Raw genomic sequence first — 12,336 nt, 5'->3', positions numbered from 1 at the left:
GGATGCTCCCTAATTTTGTCCACCAGCATTTCTCATGTTTTTATCTTATAAGCCTCTAAAGTCAACCAAAATTACTAAGCATGGTTTAAGAAAAAAATGATAAAAAGATATAAGTATACACACTGATTTCTCTGGAAATATGAACTTGATCGGCTAGTTATCCATATCGATTTTTATAATCTGTTTTTAAATGGCATTGGATAGACCAAGCAATGATCATTGCAAGTTACTGAATTCCATTTTCTGCAGGAATCAGTCAACAGAAGTCCACTTTGATAAACAAACCATTTCTCAAAAACAGAACAGAACTGAAGCAGATTTGTCCAGTATTTCTTTTTTGCTTATGAAAGGGCATTTCTGCATTTCTCAGGTGGTCACAAGGGTGGCTATTCCGTTCAATGGGGAGTATTATTGGTGAAGACAGGATTCAGCAGTACTCCTTCACTTAAAGAAATTAAACTGCTTGATCTTAGATTTATTTTGCCTCTAATACGACAAGTTTCCAATGAAACTATGGAGATGTGAACTATTTCCTTCGACTAACAATCGCTAGTTTTCTCTCTCAGAAGAAAGAGACAGAGACAGGCAGATAGAGAACAGAGTGACACAAACTCTGGAAACCAATGGTTAAGGGAATGAAGTAAAGGTAGAAAAAAATAGGTATTTTAGAGTCATAGAGCTGTATATCATGAAAACAGACCCTTCGCTCCAGACCACATATCCCAACCTAATCTAGTCCTATTTGCCAGCTTTTGACCCATCTTCCTCTAAACCCTCCCTTTTCATATACCCATCCAGATGGCTTTTAAAAGTTGAAATTATACCAGCCTCTACCACTTCCCCTGGCAGCTCATTCCATACACACACCACCCTTTTAAAATCTTTCCCCTCTCACCTTAAACCTATGCCCTCTAGTTTTGATCTCCCCCTTATGGGGAAAAGACCCTATCTATTCATCTATCCATGCCCCTCATGATTTAATAAGCCTATATAAGATTACACCTCAGTCTCTGAGGCTCCTGAGAAACAAATACATTTTAAACATGCACATGCTTGTTAGGCTTACTATTTAGCCTACAGCTGACAAAAGCTTTTAACATGAACAATCAAAGTGGTAGATAGTTGTCTATGTGCTATGGAATGGTCCAGTAAAATGCCCTGCAGTGTGATTTTCCATCCGTGCCAGTGCCTGTTTCTCAAGTAAAGACCTTTAAAAGTAAAGGTAGATTCACCATAGTCCTACAAGACCATACGAATGTTTTCTCACTCGAGAGAGAACTGATAGTGGCTTAACCTGAGAGATACCATTCCTCAGGTGAGGGGAAACATTGTGAAGGAGAATCTTTCATGGTAACTACAGCCAGCTGGTAATCTCAATCCAACCTTCATGGTAATCTTAACCCATGCAGTTGATATTGCTCTGCATTCCAAACCAGCTTTCCAGCCAACTGAACTAACCAACAGCCAACTTTAAAAGTAACACCATGTTGAAACTATTGAGTAAAAGTACAATGACATTTTGTCTGAGCAGGAACTTTCTACTTTTTTTGGTTCAATGTTGGACAGACAAAAGAAAACTGAGTAAAATTATTCACCAAACTCCTCAAGAATGAGCAGCTGCAATTTTCAATTAGCAACATTTAACATTACAATTAGCAACATTTAACATTACTTTTCTATAGCATTTTTTGAGAGTGTCAATTTAAAACTCAAAATTCAGTGAGAAACGATCAATTGTTCCTCTTCAACTGACCTGTGACATTTTCTGTTGAAATCTCATTGCATCTTCATTTCGAAGCTCTCTTTCCTGAACAAGCTGTTCTTGCAGTCCTCGGATAGTCTCCTTCGCTTCAGATAAATCAAGTTGTAGTTCCTTGACCTGGTTAAACAAGTCATAAGTTGTAGTTGGGTTATGAAGAAAATTTCAGACTGCTTTTCCTCTTGTTTCACCAAATACTTCTCAGATTGCTTCATACCTGCCCGCAGTGGAGAGGGCAGGATACTGTCACCCATAGGAAGTACTGTAGACACTGCAAGCAGCTTATAAGAATGACGGCACTAGATAAACCTTTCCGTTTAATGAACAATTGAGAACTATGGCAGCACCCCAGCAACACTGATATGAGTGTTCTAACTTGAGATATGAAAAGCCAACTTTTTTTTATCTGGGTGCAGAGTCATGTTTTGGTGTGAAAATGGTTACATTTTGATTTTGTTTCAGAGGAAAACTGATTTTCTCGACCCTGCGCTATCTTCCTTGAGCCCATTTACAAGTTGGAAACACCTAGCGTGCAAAAGGCACACCACCCCCTGCTGAGGTCAGATGCCCCATTTTAAACAGGGGCCAAAATCAGGATTTCCTCCTCCACCCATATTTTTGTCCACTGTTCGAGGGTTTTAGAAGCAGATTAAAGTATGCCAGGTTTGATAGTTTGTGAAGAGAATGCAAAGCCAACTGAGGGACTGGAAACATTCTGAAAGACAAGTGTAAAATACTTTGAGACCTTCACTGCCACTATTAGCAGCAATGCTGTAATCAAGCGTTTTTCACACTGTGATTTATAATAAGGATACAAAGATAAAGTAATCCTTACATTATCAGCATTGTATATTTGTTCACAAGTACGTACCATGATGCATTAAGAACTTGTACCCTCTGCTGTCACGATTTCCTGATTCAATGGGATTAGAAGATCTGGCTGATTTTTTTTGTAACCCCTCCCTTTGTATATTGGGTAATGGGGGGGCAATCTCCCTGCCCCTCTAATGATAGGCTTTGAAATGGAAATCTGTTCAAAGAGTGGAGCTGGAAGCCTTTGGTTTGACAGTTGTTCTATTATTAATGTTTGGCCAGGTTTCAAAAGCTTCAGTTCTGCAGGTGGTCTTACTGATCCAAGAATGACAAACTGTTGCAAACCTACTTTAAAAGAAAATGTCTATGATAGGTTTTTCTTTGCTGGTTTAAAAATCCAATTGGCAGTTAAGAGATTACAATTTGTTCGCTTGGGTTTTTGACTTCAACATCAATGAAAATGAATTTAAGATCAGTTTTTTTTAAAAAAAGATTGTTAGGAGGTTTAATTTTATTTTCCCCAATGACTATGTAGTATTTCCCAAGTCTATTGCATGACTTCTGAGGATTATATATAATGCACGCTGGGCAAGAGATGATAAATGCAAAAGGGTGGAGTGGCAATGTTCTGGGGAAATTGGGGAGGCACTGAATGGAATGGAGTTGATCAGGGCAGTAATGTTTAGGGGGCTTTTAGGAGCCAGCCTGCTGTGTTGGAGACTGAACTGGGCTTTCCAATCCACTCCAAACTCTCACCCTTATGTGTTCTTGCAACTCACAAAATTCACTGTGAACCTGAGCAGTGCAAAAAGAGACCAAAAACCCATCACAGACACATGGGTCAGGTATTCATTTTCAGATCTGCAATAAAATTTGCAGATTAGTTTTTCCCTGAGAATTTCCTGCAAATTTGACCCCTGGGGCCATATTAGCATTCAATTTGAGAGGATTGGAATACAAGAGCAGGGATGTACTGCTGAGGCTATATAAGGATCTGGTCAGATTGCATTTGGAATACTGAAAGCAGTTTTGGGCCGTGTAACTAAGGAAGGATGTACTGGTCTTGGGAGTGGTCTAGAGGAGGTTTACAAGAATGATCCCCGGATGAAGGGCTGGTCATATTAGCGGCAGTTGAGGAGTCTGGGTCTCTATGGAGTTTAGAAGGATACAGGGGGTAGATCTGATTGACACCTACAGAATATGGAGAGTCTGGATACAGTGGACATTGAGAAGGTCCACAAGTAGAAGAGACTAGGATCAGAGGGCATAACCTCAGAGCAAAGATGACGAGGAATTTCTTCAGCCAGAGGTTGGTGAAGCTGTGGAACACATTGCTCAAGGCTGCGGAGGCCAAGTCATTTAGGATAGAGATGAATAGGTTCTTAATTAGTAAAGGGATCAAGGCTTATGGGGAGAAAGTGGGAGAATGAGTTTAGGAAACCTATCAGCCATGAATAAATGGCGGCGCAGACTCAATGGGTGGAATGGCCTATTTTTACCCTGATAGCTCATGGGGCAGAGATACAGAAAATAAAATCTATCAAAACAGTAGCAAAAACAGAAACTGATGGAAAAGCTCAGCAGGTCTGGCAGCATCTGCGCAGAGAAACTAGAGTTAACATTTCGGGTCCAATAACCCTTCCTCTCGAAGATAAAGAGGAACTGGGGAGTAGTGCAGCCCGAAGCCAATCTCTCTTGGAGAGAGGTTGAGGCTGTGCACATGATGGCACATGGCCCTGAGTCTGGTTCTCAGTATGCAGTGACAGCAGTTGTCTGTGCAATGTTGAAAATTGCTGAGATACTAATGATCCTGCATGGGATTCAAAGCATGAAGGATGAGACTTGAACTGGAATCCATGTGGGGTGAGTTTGAACTGGAGGTAATCACTGAGGAATGAGAGGTGGCTGTGGAAACGTGTTTTAGCAAATACCTGGTCAAACACCAGGGGTGACAGCAAAATTAAGAAGATGGACAACGAAAAAGATTGGAATTGAAGTCCTGTTGGAGACAGGAGCAGAACTTCAAGGTGGGCATGCGTAGGAGGAAGGGTCACTTGACCTGAAACGTTAGCTCTGCTTTCTCTCCACAGATGATGCCAGAACTTCTGAGCTTTTCCAGCAATTTCTGTTGTTGCTAATTTACAGCATTCATAGTTCTTTCAACTTCTATCAAAACAACTGTCTGCAAAACTACCTGAAATCCTTTTGACTGATGCAAATCTCCCAATACAAGATCAGAAACCAAATTCAGCAGAAATATTACTGAATTGCTTGAGAAATGGCCTTGAGAATGCACAGGAATGAAAAAATATACAGACAGAGAACTGAAAATTGCATCCACTAACTGTGCACATCTGTAATGAGGAGGACATATAATTCTTCAATAAAAGCTGCTGGACTGGACTGGAAAATTACCTCTCTATTTGCTTACATCAAAATCTTTCCTCTCGGACTTTAACTGAGATAGTCAGTCATTTGTCTTTTGCTGAGATAGAGGAGCGTAATTTGAACATGTACATGAAATACCTGTACACTAACAAAGACAGTAAAATACACTCCCTTTAACTCTGTTGACATTTACCTCATATAGCCTAGAACTGTGGGATATTGCAAATACCTCCTTCCATGACATGTTTTACAAATCTGTTTGGATACTATTTTTTCACCAAAAATATATTATTTCCCTAAAACTAATGTTCTTTAATGCTCAGAGCTATTTAAATCAACCTGTTCCATTTTATTTTAAAAATTCATGGAAAGGTTTTATTTAGCAACAATAGATAAAATTAGAATGCAAAACAGAAGGAAAGTGGAAATAATTCTTAAAAAAAATTCCTAATTTTCTAGTCCATCTCATTGCTGATACCAGTGCGGAATGGATATGTAAGAGGTGCCTTGGCAGTATATGTTAAGCATAACTTTCTGTCTGGACTATATTTTAGCAGAATAGATGATATGTTCAACATGAACCATAAATATACTGTCACATACTCAAAATATCTCCATGTACATTTCTCAGAGTTTTTATTGAGAAGATAAAGTGCAATGATTTTATTAATGATGGGAAAACTTATTTCTGACTTCAAAAATGTGTGGTGCTGAAGACATGTTAGAGTCTTGCCTGCTCTGCTTCCACCTTTCAGATCTTTGCCTTCTGCATTAACCTTTGCACAAATATTCTGATTGTTCTGATAATACTTCGCATATTTTAATTTCCAGAAGCTGAAAATTTACTTGATGCTCCTAAATTACAGATCATGAGAATTCCTCTACAGCTTCCCTTCTTGTTGTTTCAGAGGATGTATGGACAGAGGAGAAGCCAGGTATGGGTACAATCGAAGTATGATGGAACATTCACCACCTATCTGGCATATAGTTATAACAATGCTTAAAAGATTAACACCATCCAGGACAAAAGCAGTCATTTAACCAGCATGCCTGTTACGGGAATCAATGTTCATCACCACCACCAGTACATAATGGCTTTCTTTATTTCATCCAGAGGTAAACCGCAGCAACTTGCCAAAGCTACTTCAACAGCACATTCCTTTACTGCATTATAATATTTGGAAAGACAAGAATGGTTAGCACTGCTGCCTCACAGTGTCAGAGACCCGGGTTCAATTCCCGCCTCAGGCAACTGACTGTGTGGAGTTTGCACATTCTCCCCGTGTCTGCGTGGGTTTCCTCCGAGTGCTCCGGTTTCCTCCCACAGTCCAAAGATGTGCAGGTCAGGTGAATTGGCCATGCTAAAATTGCCTGTAGTGTTAGGTAAGGGGTAAATGTAGGGGTATGGGTGGGTTGTGCTTCGGTGGGGCGGTGTGGACTTGTTGGGCCGAAGGGCCTGTTTCCACACTGTAAGTAATCTAATCTAATCTAATCTAAACAGTAACGTTGTGGGAATACCATTACATCTAAATTCCTCTCCAAGTCACAGATCATAATGACTGGTCATAAACTTCATTGCTGATGAGTCAATATCTAGGATCTCTCCAGCAACATTGTGGTTGAAACCACAGTTAAAATAGGGCTCATCACTAATACCCCAGAAGAATCAGGGATAGATAACATATTTGGCTACGCACAGAAAATGTGCCCTACTCCAATGGCAAACAGTCATTGTGTTAAGCTACAGTCAGGGATGGACATCTCTGTTGGCTGTTGAAAAGACCACAAACCTTTGGATTATCCTCAAGCCACCCGAAAAGATTCAGGCCAATTGGTCAATCAAATCATGTCAATACGTATGTGGATAATATGTGTTTGTTACGCACTCATTTTCTCAGCATCAGCATGAATGGAGAACTGTCACAAGGTGTAGTTTTCTAAGTTGAGTGTAGCAACACCACACTCTCGATTCTGATCTCCAGCATTACGTCCAAACCTGCCGCTGACCATGTTTAAAGGTGGCCTTTTACTTTTCACAGGACCTTGTGGACAGAGATTAATCCATCACCATTTATACCATGAACTGAAGACACCTCAGGAAGCTTATCTTTAGGTCACTGACTTGCAGAATTTTTAAGTGGACCCGTTACTATGCAGTAATCACCCCGATCCACTTTCAACCCCACAATTCAGTACATGTTAGCCCACTGTGAGACTACTTACCCTATGAATCAGCACAGCCCCTGTGGCCCCTCCAATCCAACACAACTCCACTCTGGCAGTGCTAACCACTTGGAACACTGTCTGCAACCTCAAACTACACTGAACCCCCCCCCCCCCCCCCCCCAAATTGTCTACCTGCCCCTATGGCACACACCCACATTCTCCAAACAACCTCGATTCTACTATAGCACTGGTGTGACTCAGGAGCCAGGGGTTTGGATGGTAAGCTGAAACGTAGTTTGGGGAGGAAAGTGGGATCAGGTGACCAGTGAGCATTGTGAAATGGGAGGGTGAAAAATGAGAATCCAGGGCTGTGGGGGAATATGAGGTCATTAAACAGCAGGGGGTCGGGGGGTGTGAGGTGGGAATTGGTGCGAGAGTAGTTTTGGGAAGTTCTGGATCTGGTCCTAAATTAGCTCCCTGGAATGTCTGATGCTGTTGTCATCCTCAACAGCAGCAGATGTTTCAGTGTTTACTGCCATTGGGATTGCTAGATCTGAGCCAATATATTTGATCAGGGAATGTTTGCGCAACAGGGTTACTAAAGCATTAAAGATCACAGCATATAGAAAGGAGATCCTGTGGAACAAGTATGTAAGAATCATGGGTGGCACCAATGACAGAACAGGCCAACTGGCACACAGCCAAACATAAGTTACAACAAGAGTAGTAAAAAGAATCTCCTCATACAACATCCTCAATAACTGAATAATCCCAGTAAGAGAAGTCACTACACTGGCAGACTGCTGGGTTTCAGCAATTAACTGGTGTGATGAATGAATGTAAGTTTAATCAAATTTAATGTTCACCCAGTTTCCTAATATTTCCTTCTCTTTCATACTTGGTTTAAGTGAGAGGAATGGTTTCTGTCTGTTATGTATTGCAGATGAGACTGTGTGACAGAGAATAACCAAGAGCAGACACAAGAAACAGGGAAAGGTATATCTTGGTGCTTGGGAGACATAACCTTCATTGTCTTTATGGTCTCTGGTCCCAGGATCTGTAGAATGACATTTGTAAATGTATTTAAGCACCTGAAGGTGTGGACTTTCCTGCTGTACAAACATGAACCTTCATGTTATTTGAAGCTTTGTCTACAAGCAATAAGAAGTTTAGAGCTTTGAAGACAGATGTTGAATACCCACCACCCAATGTCTTATCCTCAGTCTATGGAAATTAACATTAAGCATCTAATCTTTTTGGTTGCTTGCTGTGAGGTCTGAGCTTTAAGATGCAAGTCAATGAATTGGCTGAATTTTCACAACGATGACTTTGAAAATTTTCCTTGCAGCATTACATGTATGCACGTGAATCTGTGAAAGAATTGTTGGAATGCCACCTTAATCAAGCAAAGACATGCCAAGAGGAAACTTTGTAGGATGCTTATTTTGCTTACATCATGCTGGCAGTCTTATCTCTGTGCTTTTCCTGAGGTTGCCAAACTTGTACCTCACCTGCTGTCCATTCTTGTAGATGTTAGGAAATGCCATTCACTCTTTTGACTAACTCCTCTCTGGTGCAAACCTTGCTAAACTCCTTTGGTTTCCTTGCTCCAACAGCTCACCCACAACCATATCCAAGATGAGGCAAGTTTCTTTCCCTCTGCTCTTCCATGAAACTGAAAATATAAGACCTGCTGCCACAGACTGTGTGTATGCCTAGAAGACTCTTCCTTTTTAATAAAAGCAGCAGCCCTTCAAGGACTATCACTGGGGGTTCTGGCTGCCTAAGCTCCCAACATGAGATTCAATCCACACTGGGAAGTCATTAAAGCCATTTGATTACGACAGCCTCAGAAGACTGCAGGATGTTAACCCTCACCCAACTTAATAAGCGTGAACCTTCGAAATCTGGTCCTGTTGCTTCAATGCTAGGTTAGAAAAATCGCATATCATGGCTATGAAGAGACATCACCATGAAGCAAACCTATGATTTCATGATATCCTTCTAGTCTTCTTCTGAAGGAACCAATTCATAATGGGTACCTGGAATCCGCCTAGGCCCATGTCCAAATGGTGGTTCTTCCATATTTCTCATTCATTTGAAGGATATGGGTGCCACTGACTGGGCCAGCAATTATTGTTCATCCCTAATTGCCCAGATGACAGTTACGATTCAACCACAAGTTGAATTGGCTTGATGAAAGAAATAGAGGGTGGTGGTGGAGGGTTTGTTTTGGATTGGAGGCCTGTGACCAGCAATGTTCCGCAAGGGGGGGTCCACTGTCTTTTGTCATTTATATCAATGATTTGGTTGAGAATATAGGAAGCATGGTTAATATGTTTATGGTGTTGGTGGTATAGTGGACAGTGAAGGTGGTTATCTCAGAGTGTATCGGGATCTTGATCAGCTGGACCAATCAGCTGAGGACTGGTAGATAGAATTTAATTTAGATAAATGTGAGGAGTGACATTTTGTTAAGGCAAATCAGGGCAGGACTTATACACTCAATGGTAGGATCTTGGGGTGTGTTGTCTAACAGAGATGACTAAGGATTCAGGTACACAGTTCTTTGAAAGTTGTGTCACAGGTTGACACAGTGGTGAAGGCAGCTTGCCTTCATTGGTCAGTGAATTGAGTACAGGAGTGGGGACACCATGTTACAGCTGTACAGAACCATAGTGAGGTCAACACTGTATTGTTCTGGTTGCCCTCCTAAAGGAAGATTATTATTAAATTGGAAAGGGCGCTGAAAAGATTTACAAGAATGCTACTGGAACTGGAAGGTTTGAGTTATAAGGAGAGGTTGGACAGGCTGGGACTTTTTTCCTCTGGTACATAGGAGGTTGATGGGTGATCTTATAGAGGTTAAATAAAATCATGAGAGGCATACATAAGGTGAATAGCAAAGGTCTTTTCCCTAGGGTAGGGGAGTACAAAATTAGACAGCATCATTTTAAGGTGAGATGGAAAAGATTTAAAAGGGACCTGAAAGGGGGAACTTTTTCACACGTTCATATGTGAAACGAACTGCCTGAGGAAGTGATACATGCAAGTCCAGTTACAACATTTAAAAGATATTTGAACAGGTACACGAATAGGAAAGATTTAGAGGGATATGGGCCAAATGGTGGCAAATGGGCCTAGTTTAGTTTGGGAAACTTGGTCAGCATGGATGAATTGGACTGAAGGCTCTATTTCCGTGCTGTATGACTCTATGAGGCTATTGATCCATGAGTGGAATCACAGATTGTCACAATTCATGGGCGGCACGGTGGCACAGTGGTTAGCACTGCTGCCTCACAGCACCAGGGACCCGGGTTCGATTCCAGCCTTAGGTGACTGTCTGTGTGGAGTTGCACATTCTCCCAGTGTCTGCGTGGGTTTCCTCTGGGTGCTCCGGTTTCCTCCCACAGTCCAAAGATGTGCAGGTCAGGTGAATTGGCCATGCTAAATTGCCCGTAGTGTTAAGTAAGGGGTAAATGTAGGGGTATGGGTGGGTTTTGCTTCGGCGGGTTAGTGTGGACTTGTTGGGCCGAAGGGCCTGTTTCCACACTGTAATGTAATCTAATCTAATCTAATTCGAACATGGCTACTGTTAACCACCATGTAATTAGCAGCTAGAGGTAGTTTGACTATTCCAGGGTCAGTAAGGCTGACCGTAACATTGACAGTATTTCTCCAACAATAAGCAATCTCCCACTATTTTCATCCAATGTTACATATTTCTTTGGAGAACAATAAATCTCTGTCTTAAGACAGGCAAACAATTCACTCATCACATTACAAAACCAATCCAACAGATTGTCATTCAGATTTCAATTATTACATTCAAATTTGTGCATTTAGCTTTCACTTGAGTATTTAGCATCAAATGTCAACACCAGAAAATCAGCACTGTAGAATCACTGTAGAAATTCAGCATAATTAACAAGAATTAGATTTTTAAGCTCTATATGCATCCACTTACAATTTGAAAAGATGAATATAGTTGGTTGCATACAACATTCACAGTAAAGTAACACAATGTCTCTCAGACCATGGGGATTTGTTTTTTATATATTTGCATTCATGAAGACAGATACTGAAAAGACGATACCATATTTTCCATTATCAGCTTGTAGCTTTATTACAGACATAGATGATTTTATAAATTTACCTCTGAAGCATAGGAGTCACTTTCCTCATGGGTGTAGATGTTATAATCCTTAGCCGTATAATCCTTGGCATTTTCTCCGTACTCCTTGGTATCAGAATTGGCTACACAGATCTCCGGGGTATGGCTAACATCTTGCTGCCAGTCCACTTGATCCCTAAAGTCAGGCTGCTGCATGCATGGGCAAGTTAATGAAAACAAAACAAAGGATAGGGAAGGAACAAAGAAACAAAAACTGGGTATAGTAAACATTGAAAAAACTACAAGACAAAGAAAAGTATGAAAAGGAAAAACATCTTTATTACAGTGGCATAAGAGAGTGTCGTAAACAAAATTAAAAAGACAATGAGTAGAATTATGGGCTGATTTGTTTGAAAAAAAGAGAAAAGAGAAGAAAAGAGAGAGTGTGCAAACACCAGTTACGGTGCACATGCAGTGAATGATGTGGGGGTTAAACCAACAACATGCAGGCAACAGAGCTCAGATTCAACCAAGGGTGTGCATGCACTTCTTGGAAACACTCTCTGAAGCAATAAAAAGTTGTGAACCCAAACTGACTAAGCTACAAAAGCATCTGCCCATTTAGCCAAAAAGCCAATATCCAGTGCACACTACTTCAGGTTCTCACGACTTAACCATTTACACAAATATCCCATTGGAAGTGCTTCATTTGTTCACAATGAAGCATCATTGTAGAATACTGAAACCTTGGTAAGATGCACTTTACTCAAATGTTTTGTGCTGAATAACTGAACTATCCAAACATTTGAATTAAGCAAAATAAATAACGGTGCAGCATGCCAATGCTGAAAGAGGCTAGTTAAAGTAAGCAACTTTGAAATTGTCCACTTGGAATTCAAAGTTGTTATTAAAAATATCTGCTTAACTGCTATTCAAATAAATAAAAACTAAATGATATAGAGAACTACAGTGATTAAAACAGCTATGCCCTCAGCTGCTTAGCCTCACGGTTTTGTTTTGGAATCTAATGTATGATCACGAAGTGAATGAAGGAGAAATACATTGATGCATTGTGGTAGTTTGTGCTCAAGGCCCA

At 40.7% G+C, this 12,336-nt stretch overlaps 1 protein-coding gene across 3 annotated transcripts in view; it reads right to left on the bottom strand.

Annotated features, from left to right (window-relative positions):
• mtcl2 (microtubule crosslinking factor 2) overlaps positions 1-12,336 on the bottom strand; it is a 112,746-nt gene that overhangs the window by 40,615 nt on the left and 59,795 nt on the right. Inside the window, exons 6-7 of one of the 3 annotated variants that reach the window (XM_043710552.2) lie at positions 11,283-11,450; positions 1,754-1,879 (exon numbers count right to left, since the gene is read on the bottom strand). In XM_043710552.2, the coding sequence (XP_043566487.1) occupies positions 1,754-1,879; positions 11,283-11,450 (294 nt within the window). The remainder of the gene's footprint in view (positions 1-1,753; positions 1,880-11,282; positions 11,451-12,336) is intronic. The other 2 variants (XM_043710553.2, XM_043710554.2) reach the window with 2 other exon arrangements.

Source organism: Chiloscyllium plagiosum, unplaced genomic scaffold (genome assembly GCF_037043375.1).
Source record: "Chiloscyllium plagiosum isolate Xiang-an unplaced genomic scaffold, Cpla_swu_hap1 HiC_scaffold_15, whole genome shotgun sequence".
NCBI lineage: Eukaryota > Metazoa > Chordata > Chondrichthyes > Orectolobiformes > Hemiscylliidae > Chiloscyllium > Chiloscyllium plagiosum.
The sequence above is the reverse complement of the archived record's forward strand: the minus strand, read 5'-3'. Positions and strand labels throughout refer to the sequence as shown.